Below are 11966 nucleotides of genomic sequence, written 5' to 3'. Positions count from 1 at the left end.
CCTCTTGCAGGCCTCTACATGACATTCATTTTCATGATTCATTTTGAAATATGCTTCTTTGACACACCCTTCTTTTAAAATAACTTTTCTTATTTTGAGACAGTGTTTCAGTAAGAAGCTCTGGCTGGTGTGGGATTCACTATGTAGATCAGGGTAACCTTGAGCACACAGAACTCCACATGCCTCTGTCTCTAACATCCTGGGATTAAAGGTGAGCAGGCTGACAACCTTAGAATGTTGGCATGGTTTGACTATTCTCGGCCCAGTGAGTGGCACTATTTGGAGGTGTGGCCTTGTTGGAGTAGGTGTGTCACTCTGGGCACCGGCTTTAAGAACCTTATCCTAGCTGCCTGGAAATAAGTCTTCTATCAGCTTTCAGATGAAGATGTAGAACTCTCAGTTCCTCCTGTACCATGCCTGTCTGGATGCTGCCATGCTCCCACCTTGATGATAATGGACTGAAATGCCAAATCTGTAAGCCAGCCCCAAATATGTGTGGTATATGAGTTGACATGATCATGGTGTCTGCTTACAGCAGTAAAACCCTAAGACAAATGTCAATATCTAGTTCTTTGTAGTTGTCCATACGATAAACACAAGTTCCGAAAGAGCCAAGGCATTTTTTTTTAAAGAAAGGTGTGTCAAAGAAACATATTTCAAAATTTCACTCAGTGTAAAATGAATCATGACAATGAATGTCATGTAGGGGCATACAAGAGGGTAGGACTCATTCTCTTCTTTCTAATGGTCTTATGTTCTTATGACAACATGCAGCACAGAAAATAAAAAGGTGGAGCAGGTCTGTGTAATCAAAGTTTTAAAGGACACAGGACACTTTGGAAATTGAGTCCTAAATACCCAAGAACAGTTGTCCATCATTAATGTTTTTATTTTTTTAATATTTATTTATTCATTATATATGAGTACACTGTCACTGTCTTCAGACACACCAGAGAGGGCATCAGATCCCATTACAGATGGTTGTGAGCCACCATGTGGTTGCTGGGATTTGAACTCAGGACCTCTGGAAGAGCAGTCGGTGCTCTTAACTGCTGAGCCATCTCTCCAGCCCCCTAATGTTTTTATTTGACCCAAAATGGACAGCTAACTACAGATGTGACTGGACAGGAGGTTTATGGCCTACCTATGAAAGACTGGGTAGGAGAAACAGCAAGGCTGGTCTGCTCAGATTCTTGGTCTATCTGTGAGGAGGTCCATGGGCAGAACTTCTCTTAGAATGAAGATTGCATGACCAACTATCAGGCAAGGCAGGTTAAACAACTTGCTCAGGGTCATGACCTATACAAAAGTGCACGGGAAGTTTTGAACAGGTTTCTAGGTTTTATGGGAGTCTTCAAGGGAAGGGTTCTATGACTTGCCTTCAGTAATAATATTTTCTTGGTCATACAAAGGTTTGACCTAGTGCCTTGAACAAGGTTGGCAAAGAGTTCCACCACTTAGCTACATCACCAAGTCATTTTCTGGGTCTGAACATCATCAAGCCTTTAAAGTTAGCATATATTAGCACTAGGCACGGAGGCACATGTCTATAATCCCAGAATTTGAGAGACAGACTCAAGATTTGAGAGACAGATTCATGAGTTCAAGATCAAGGTGGACTACTTGAAGAGTTCAAGGGGAGTCTGCGTGTGCTACATAGAAGCAATGTTCTCTCTCCAGTGAAATGAATTAGTAGAACGCTGGTTGAATATCACGTTGGTTAATTCTGTCGACTTGACAGGATTTTGTTAGAAAGGCCTTGGATATAAACTCTGCAACTCACTAAGAATGTTCCACAGCAAAGTTCTCTTTCCTTCTTTTAGGAAGGCCGTATTTCTTTTCTGTGTCAAACCTCATAGAAATCTACAAAGCTGACAGAGTGAGGCTGTGTCAGTTGATGTACAGGATTGAAAGCAGAAGCCTAAGATTCCGATGCTATACAAAGACTACCAGACACTGGGTCCTATAATCTAAAGAAAAGTGAATTAGCAGGTTTTATTTTCCATTGCTGTTGTTTATTAAAGACAGAGTCTTATCCCCCTGGGATAAAGGATTTTGTCTGTTTATAGATATGTGTATTTCACGTGTATCATGATTTCTAGGATTGTTTACAGAAGAACACAATAAAATAATTGACATCTATGTCTCTGTCACTCAGAACTGAACCTGTCTTCACCACTTTTCTCTGGTGGAATATATCCAGTGGGCAGAGATGGGTGAGCAGCAAGCCTCTGTCTCTTTGCTGTGCCAATTCCCTGTTACCTCTAGCATTCCCCTCTTGACAACAGTAATTCTTCTAAGAGTAGTCTTACCTTTTAAATGGTTGGGCTATTACCTGGTAAGTTATCTACTGACTGTCATCCCATCACTTAGGAAGCAGAGGCAGAAGGATCAGACATTCAAGGCCATGCCCGGAATCCCAGGGCTCTGCAGGTAGAGGCAGAAGAGTAAGAAGTTCAAGGTTCATAATGAGTTCCAGGACAGCCTGGATACAGAGTGAGTCCCAGGCTAGGCTGGGCTATATGCAAGTCCTTCTCAAAGAGAGAGAGAGAGAGAGAGAGAGAGAGAGAGAGAGAGAGAGAGAGAGAGATTTTATTTAATATTTAACCCCAAATCCAGGTTTTTTTCCTAAGATTGACTGATTGATTGATTGATTGATTTATTATAAGTACACTATAGCTGACTTCAGACACACCAGAAGAGGGCATCAGATCTCAATACAGATGTGGTTGCTGGGATTTGAACTCAGGACCTCTGGAAGAGCAGTCAGTGCTCTTAACCTGACCGTTAATCATGTATTAACCTGATAGAAACTCAATGTTTCTATCAGGTTAATACATCCTGTTTAACTATCATCTAAATAATAAAAATGTATTATGTTATGTCTTTTACAAAGGAGAAATGAGTGCAAATTATGGAGGTAGGTTTGCAGTCTGTCACCTTTTTTCTTACATATTGTTTTCCTCTCTGAATCCAAATCATCCTGGAGGACAAAAATCAGTTTGGTTTGTTGTCTGTCTGTCTGTTTGTTTGTAGGTATGTTTCACACATAGATTTGCTATGTGGTCTATCTTGCAGGTCACTCAGGCTAGCTTCGAACTAAGGCAGTCACACTTGCTTACTTTCCCCACCTCATTTACCCCCCAACTCCACTCAGCCTCTCTTTTTAGGAATGCAGTAAGACTTGCCTGAGGCCACACTCAGTCCCTGAGATATTGTGGAGATAATACATTATAGAGGAGGAGTTCACAGATACCTTTAAAACTCAAATTTTAAGTGCTGAGATTATAGCCATGTGCCACCAATGTAGGCCCATCCGATTTTGTGTGAGTAGAACAGATGGGAGCCTTCATGCTCAGGACACTGAACATTCTAGGGCGGGGTCACAGGCCTAAAATTCAGTGACTAAATAGTGAAGGCTAAATAGTTCTCACTCATAGGTTTATTTCAATAAATAACTTGGAGCATATTATTTTGAGGAATATGAAATCTTTATACCTTCATTAAAATCCTCATATCAAGTTGATCTTCTCAACCTTAAATGTGCACAGCAGTCACCTGTGGCTCTACATAAAATGCAGATCTGACTGAAGAGGGCTAGACCGGCCTGGGTGTCTCCATTTCTTCCGAGGTCTCTGGAAGACCCTGTAGGATCAGATATCAGGCATCCTAGAAGGCTTGGAGGATCTAGGGCCTTACATAGGATGACAAGGAAAAGTCCTCCACTTCACTGTCATAAGAAAGAGCTAAAGGGGCTAACTGAAATACGGGCCATAAAGAATTTTTCAAAAACAAGTAAGCACAGATGAGGCATAGTTGATGTTTATATTGACTGGAATAAAAAAAAAATCCATGGACATATTCCAGGACCCATGGCTATACAGGGGCAGATAGAAAAATACAGTTATTTGAAATAAAGAAATTACTGTAGATTTTCATGATCTTTAAATAGTTGATAATCTAATTATCTAGAATAACTGTTCTTTTGAAATTGCTATTTCTCCAAGTGGTCCAAACCTCTCGGATTAAGATAAACCTTTTGCTTCTAGTCTCCCAAGGAAGAAGGACTATCAAGTGTGTCGCCCTGCTGGCTCGAATAATTTTTGAACATGATATTCTCATTAGTTTTTTGAGGATTTCATACATACATAAAACATACATTGATCATACACATTTTAAGTTAGGAAGCTATTGGAAGGGCTTATCTTGCTAAGGACACCATCTATGAACCGCATCTTCAATAATAGAATGAATTTAGAAATGTTTTCTTGCAGCTCCAGAGAAGCAGAATGAGACACAGATGTTAACAAGACCACTTCACTCGCTAAAGAGCTTTGCTATTTTAAAAGCCTTGATTTCTGTCCCACCTCTCAGTTGATCTGTAAAGCCCGATGCAGGCAAGGATGAAATCCAGCCTATGTTTAGATGATGGACCCAAGACTCAAGATGCTCAAGAGTCACCCAGAAAAGAGACTACCCTGTCCTTTCCCACTGTACAGCTTCAGTCCCCTGGGGAGCCTTGCAGGTATCAGGGGGAGGGGATACAGCAAACTTGCCTACTCTGTAGAAGCCAGGGCTTAAACCCCTGTGAAAGATGCATAGTCATGAACCATTACATAGGGAAAGTTCCTCAGTCTCCTTAGGTTTTGAGCATCAGGCTACAAAGTGTAGAAGCTAAATACAGCACTGAAAGACACCAGCTCTACTCCTCCAAATTAATAGTGTAGAGGAAATCAATATCTATAGAATATTATAAAATAAAACTTATTTAAGCACTCTTTCATGATCACAGGTTTAAGACCAAAAAGGACATTAGGCACTGCTGCCAACCCCTTTACTGGCCAGTGAACAGGTACAGGGTGGCGACTCAGCTCCCAAATGTCACTCATCTGTATTTTCTTCCAGCAGACAGTCTGAGGGGACAACTCTCACTAAACTGTGGAGAGACAGAGAAGCAGGCAGTAAACTGTGTATTTTTAGGAAGCATTTTCTCAATCACAGCAACCATTCCACTTCAAAAAACAACACAGAGCAGATACTACAGAAAGCCCTTGTTAATTCAGGAAATTTGGTCTATTCCTCCAATATTATGGTCTGTTGTGTCCCCACATATTTTCTGGTTCTAGGAGCTTATTGTATTCCTAGAATGATCTAAAGGAGCCCAGAGAAAATCTCCACTATGTGTCGTTACCTTGTATTCATTGATCAAATATAGATGTACCTATTGGGGCCCTTCATTGCAAATCATGAATAAATGTTTTTTTGCTTGTTGTTGCTGTTGTTATTATTATTATTATTATTATTATTATTATTATTATTACTATTATTATTAGCTTGTGTGCGTGTGCGTGTGTGTGTGTGTGTGTGTGTGTGTGTGTGTGTGTGTATGTGTGTGTGTGTGTTTGTTTTGATTTTTGAGGCCGGATTCAATGGCCCAACTAGCCTGGACATTTCTATATACCCCTGTGGGGCAGTGAAAGACATCCTGGTTTCTGGTTGAGCTGAGGTACGAAACCCCAGTGACCCTGAAAGGGAAGGTATGCATTTCCCTAAGTTCCAAGGAAACCAGTCTAGTCTAGTCACTGGCTTGCAGCCCTCCATAGATTTGTGACCATCAGTCACATAAGGGCAACTTGCGTGTCAAGCTCCTTTGCAGGTAGAGGATGTGAGCACAGGTCACAGAGGGTAAAAACAGATCTCAATTATAATGAGGTGCCTAAAGGCCTGGAGACTTAGTCAACGAAGCTTTTCTTTCCAGAGACTCCTCCTTGCTAAAGATATTTAATCTCAGGCCCACTCTGAGAAGTAGGGGATGGTTTTACTCATCCACTTTCTGCCATGACAACAAATGTCTTGAAACCATGGACTGCCTCTTTTCATCGGATCTGCCATGGGGAGCCATAGACAAGGTCTTTGTCTTGGAATAAGGCTTCCCATTCCAAAAACATCGGGTCAGGCAGGGAAGAACGGCAAATATCTCTCCAATCTTGGGGAGTAGTAATCTTAGGTTGGTAATATGACTCTGTAGGAGAGATTTTGTCCAAGGTGCATGAACCATCTTCCTTCACTGCCTGCCTGAATTCTTTTAAATCTGAGGCTTGCCATGGGTACCCTAGTGGTCTAGTTCAACTGGGATTGATATTAACAGGGGATGCTTGCACACTTTGGGGTTCTAGTTCCATATTAGACTGTGAAGAGGCAGGTTGAAGCTCCTTTATATTTTTAATGGAGCCCTGCCCTTGGGTAGAGAGAGGGGCAGGAGGAGCAGATGGTTTATTTATTGGCTCCTCTGAAGTATAAGGAGGCAGGGATGGGTAGATGGATTTTATTTCCCTTATTAGTTGGGTAAGGGCTGTGAGATCAGAAATAGGGTGTTTCTTAAGACCTTGATCTTTGGGTTCATCTGACTGAGGGGGCTCAGGAGCTGTGTTGCTGTCAGACTGTCCTATTTTAGACGGCCTATGAATTGCCAAATTGCAGCTAAGATCAGCAAAAAAATCACAGGAAGGTATTTTTCCTTCTTGCTTATCTCTGTTTTTAATGAAAGAAGCTACTCAGGCCCATGAGTCTGGGCTATAAATATTGTCATTGGCCATGCATGGCACTCTCTGAAGGACTTCTTCCCAAAACAAGGGGGCTTGGTTTTTTGTTTTGTTTGTTTGTTTGTTTGTTTGTTATTTTGGCTATTTTTATTCTGTGGGATTTTAGTAGGGCACATATCTCTCTAGTATGGGGGAAATTTTTATGTGATGTTGAGTTGCCCATGACAGAAAAGAGGAGAAACGCTTTGTCCAGTTGGAAAGTTCCCTTGTCCTATCAGCTTTGGGGTATTCCACAGAGGTCCAAAGTGCTAAGCCTTCCCGCAGGTTTAAGAAGTGGCAGCTGCCCTGTGGCTTTTAAGTGGCCGTTGCATTACCAGGTTTTCTTTTTGTTTTAAGGAGAAGTTAGATAGTTTTTGCCAACACCCGTTGTGGGCTGTCAGGATTAAGACAGGGGCTAGAGGAACCTTCAGCCAACACCAGAGAGTAGCTCTGGCCAGGAGGCTTCAGTTGCCTCTTCAACTTGTCCAAATCCATGTGATGGGACTGACAAAAAGCACAGCAGAAAAGGACACAGAGTTGGGGTTGGGCCTTACCTTCCCAGAGTATCTGTTCCTGCAGTTGTTTACCTGTTCAAGCCCCACATTGGGCGCCAGTTGTAGGATTAATGGGGGTCTTGTTCTACTCTGCTACAGTGCTCAGCCGCTCAGGGAGGCAGGACACGGAATATTTGACTATGCTTACCCCACGCTGCTTCTGGGTGGGTGTTGGACTGTGAGAAGCCACAGGACACCGCTCTGGGGATGGGGAAGTGCAGTCTGAGCACAGGACACAGCCAGAGCTGGCTCAAGTGTCCCCAGGCCTGCAAGGAAGCTGGAGCCATTGGTTCTCAGGCTCTTGGGCATCCAGGCCCTGCTGGGATACTATGGAGGAGATGAGAATGGAGTGAGGTCCTGGGGGACTGGATATAGCCTGGGGGCAAGGGGCAAAAGAGGGGGGATGCTCTGGCTGGTCCTGCCAGGAGAGTCTTTGGCTGGATGGCAGTGGCAGGCTTGGGATTGGTGGCAGCCACCACTGGAGATGCAGAAAAGCCCTCTTCGGGAGATTAGACAGTGGCTTTGTAGGTGAAAGCCTTCTCTCTGGCTCCCCATGGTGGATCCCATAAAAAGGAGTCAGTCTATGATTTCAAGACATTTATTGTCATGGCAGAAAGTGGATGAGTAAAACCATACTCCACTTCTCAGAGGGGGCCTGAGATTAAATACCTTTGCAGGGAGGAGTGTCTGGGAAGGAAAACTTCATTGGCTAAGCCCCCAGGCCTTTAGGCACCTCATTATAATGGAGATCTGTCTTGAGCCCGTGTGACCTCTGGTCATATACTCTACCTGTGAAGGGGCTTGGGACATTGCCCTTATGTGATTGATGGTCACAAATCTATGGAGGGCTGCAAGTCAATGACTGGCCTGGTTTCCTGGGAACTTAGGGAAATGCATACCTTCCCTTTCAGGGTCACTGGAGTTTTGAACCTCAGCTCAACCAGGAACCAGGCTGTCTTTCACTGCCCCAATGCCCCAAACTGAATAACATTCTTGAACGACATTCTCCTGCCTCAGTCTTCCAAGTTCTGGGATTAAATCTGGATGCTTGAGCAGTCAGCCAAGAGTCATCAGCATCTCTGAGGACTCTCAGCAGGATAAGGTTGTGACTTAGATAAATTGAGTCAACACAGCCTTAACATCATCTCTTACTTTCTCCTCATAAGGTCAAACCATTGCTTGAAGAGAAAACCAATGAGAAATATGAAAAATTTCAAGCTGTTGATTATAAAGTTCAAGTTGTCGCTGGAAAAAATTACTTCATTAAAGTTAGACACTGACTTTCTTCAAGCACAGATGTGATAGTTTCTTGTTGCTGCAACTGTAGCTTCATTTCTACCACTGGTCTTTAATTAATACATTTGCAAGATGCCCCAAATTCTCATCAGAGTGACATATATAATGGTAAACTTTAATTAGTTTCATTTGAAAATTAAGGTAGGAAGGGATATCAGAACACAGTATCTACTGTAGAACACAAAACCTTTATTGCTTCAATAAAGGAAAAAGTGACAATTCTTATCTAGATGGTCTTTGTCCCAGGTTCATGCCCATCCACCATTGGGAGTTATCACAATGGTACTTAGAATTCATTATTTTTACTTTACAAAGGATGCAGCCTGACGTGCGTTCACAAAGTAGATTGAAACACAGGAGAAATATGGGGCCCATACTGCTCCCATTTTCTAAAGCCAATCTGAGTTTATTTTCCCTTATCAAACTATATACCAAATTTTCTCCCAACTTAGAAGTCAGAAAACAGAATAACCAAAAACTCAGGCTGCCATATGCTCCTGTTCCAGGCACCATGAAAATAAAATGTAACACTGGACTGTAATCTATGCCAAAATTTTAATTCAAAGTACAATAGATTAAATCCAGATGGAGAAATGGATTAGTGGGTAGGAAGGAGCACTGGCTGTTATTGCAGAAGACCTGAATTTGGGTCTCAGCACCCACATGGCAGCTCACAATTTGCCCTCAAATTCCAGTTCTAGGGTATTTAACACCCTCTTCTGAGGTTTTTAGGCATTACATGTGTGAGATGCACTTAAACGCAAGCAGGCAAAACATTTATACAAATAAATTGAATAAAAACTTTCTCTCTCTCTCTCTCTCTCTCTCTCTCCTTCTTTCTTCCTTTCTTTGTTTCTTTCTTTCTTTGTTTTTTTTCTTTCTTCTTTTATATCTTTCAGATGGACGTGGGGCACATAAAAGTCTTCCAGGGTCTTTCTGGAGAGGATGATTTGGAACTTAGTGGTTACCATACTAACAAAACCAAGAATGATGAGCTGACCTCCTTCTAAGCAGCAAATTCTAAAGAGATCTGATTCCTCTCCTTGTAAACAGATGCAGCCACCAATAAAGAAGCATTTGTGAAATAACTGTTTTCCTCCCCATTACTCATTATAGTGTTAACCTTTTCTTCCTAGACAATTATTTTTAAATATGTTTCCTTAATTAGTATGTCATCCTTGGGCAAGAGCTATAGTAACCTCTGTATCCTTCCAATGTTAAATATACATGCTGCCAAGGAGAGCGCAGTGTTCATGGTTCAGGGTAGACAGCCCACAGTTAACAATAACAACTGGAAACTTTATGAAACCTATATATGGCTCAGTTGTAATTGAAAAAAGGATTTTACCACCCCATCCACACTGTTGGTGTATTGGTGGCTGTCAGGGGAGCATACTCGTTGATCCCTTTAGTTGGCCAGAACCCAGCATGTCATCTTTGCCTTCATATTTGAAAATTAGTTTGATTTTTTACAAGACATGTTTGGAAACAATCATAACTGATAAAAAAGCTGCCCTCTCTCCCACCCCCATGTTTCTCTTATACTTGAGAGTCAATTGCATTTTTTCCATCACCTACAAATGCTTCCTAGAGCTTTCTAGTGTAAATAGTACTGTACAGTTCCCACGAGGCCATTCTCCTGCACAGCCAAAACCCAACAATCAAGAGCAGGGAATGAACACTGATGGCATCCTGACACCTAGTCTCCAGGTACCACTGAAGCATCTCAAGTTGTTGCAATATTGTCCTTTACCACAGAGGTCCAGTCCAGAGTCATGTATTAATTTCTGCTTTCTTTTAACACACTTATTTGTGTGTGTGTGTGTGTGTGTGTGTGTGTGTGTGTGTGTGTGTGTGTACAATAGAGAACTATATATTGACATTAAAAGGTTGTTATCCAGGTATGGTGGTTCTTGCCTTTAATCACAGCACTTGAGAGACAGAGGCATGTGGGGCTCTGTGAGTTCAAGACTAGACTGAACTAAATAGTGAGTTCAACACCAGCCAGAACTTTTCAGTGATACACTGTCTCAAAAGTGAAAGGAAATCTAAAAGAAAGTATGTCAAGAATAATATTTCAAACTTTGACTCAGTGCAGAATGAATAATTACAGTGAATATTATGTAGGGGCATGCAAGAGGGCAATACATATTCTCTTCTTTCTAAGACTCACACTCCTATGACAAGAGACAGTACAGAAAAAAATAGGATAGGTTTACATCATCAAAATTTTAAATGACACAGGACACTTTGAAAATGGAGTCTCAGATATGCAAGGTCAGCTGTCCTTAAATTATTTAATGTTCAAAAATGGACAGCTTACTGTAGATGTGACTAGACAGGGAGGTTTATGGCCTACTGGTGAAAGACTGGGTAGGAGAACCATCAGGGCTGGTCTGTTTGGATTCTTGGTCTACCTGTGAGGAGGTTCATCTCTAGAGTAGTGGGTAGAACCCCTCCTAGAATGAAGATTGTATGACCTCCTACAAGAAAGGAAGGTCAACTCTTAAACAAAAGGGCAGGAGAAGTTTTGAACAAGGTATATTTAAGTATTATGGCTGTCTTTAAGGGATTAGGTAGGGTTCTATGATCTGCTTTGGTAAAGAATATTTTTTTCTTGGTGGCACTAGGGATTGAACCTAGTGCCTTAAGCAAGTTTGGCAAAGAGCCCTAACATTGAGTTACATCCCTAACCTTAAAGTGTCATTTATTGATTCTGAACATCAGCAAGAACAAGCCATTTAAAGTTGGAAGATTTTAGCACTGAACACAGAGGCACATGCTTGTAGTTCCAGAATTTGAGAGACAGATTCAAGAGGATTTGAGAGCAGATCCATGAGTTCAAGATCAAGATGGACTACATAAGGTGTTGAAGGAAAGCCTGCATGTGCTACAAGAAAAAGACTGTCTTCAATGAAATCAATTATTAGAACTCTGGTTGACCATCATGATAGTTAATCCTGTCAACATATCAGGATTTGGCTAGAAAGACCTTGGATAAAAACCTTTGCACCTCACTGAAGATCGTTTGACAGCAGTCTCTGAAGCAAAATTCCCTTTTCTTCTTTTTAGACAGCCTTATTTCTTTTCTGTAAGTCAAACCTCAAAGAAGTCTACAAATCCTTGACATACAGGATTAAAAGAAGGAGTCTAAGATTCTGATGTTATATACAGATTACCAAACACTCTGTGGGTTCTGTAAATCTAAGGAAAGGTGATTTAGAAGTTTTTTTTTTTTTAAGACATAATTTCAGCCCCCTGGTAAGAATAATTTTGGTTGTTTTTTGATATGTGTATTTCATTTTATCTTGTTTTTAGAATTACTTGAACACAGAAGAACATAATAAAATAACTGACACCTATGCCTCTTTCACTCAGAACTCTACACCCCTTCCTCTCGAATGGAATCACCCTAGTGTGCAAGGATGGGTAAACAGCAAGCCTCTGTCCCTTTTCTCTGCCCTATTCCTAGTTATCCCTAGCACTTCCCACATGATACCTAATATTTCTTCTAAAGAGAAGCTTAAATTTTAAA

At 41.4% G+C, this 11966-nt stretch overlaps 1 protein-coding gene across 1 annotated transcript; it reads left to right on the top strand.

Annotated features, from left to right (window-relative positions):
• Nucleotides 1–2212: 2212 nt before the first annotated feature.
• On the top strand, nt 2213–9441 carry Stfa3l1 (stefin A3-like 1). Its single transcript, NM_001009177.1, is given in 3 exon segments — nt 2213–2338; nt 8302–8403; nt 9331–9441. Coding segments are annotated over 3 exon segments (339 nt in total).
• Nucleotides 9442–11966: the final 2525 nt, after the last annotated feature.

The sequence above is a fragment of the Rattus norvegicus genome, chromosome 11 (assembly GCF_021556685.1).
Source record: "Rattus norvegicus strain SHRSP/BbbUtx chromosome 11, alternate assembly SHRSP_T2T, whole genome shotgun sequence".
NCBI lineage: Eukaryota > Metazoa > Chordata > Mammalia > Rodentia > Muridae > Rattus > Rattus norvegicus.
This window is presented reverse-complemented; position numbering and strand designations above follow the sequence as displayed.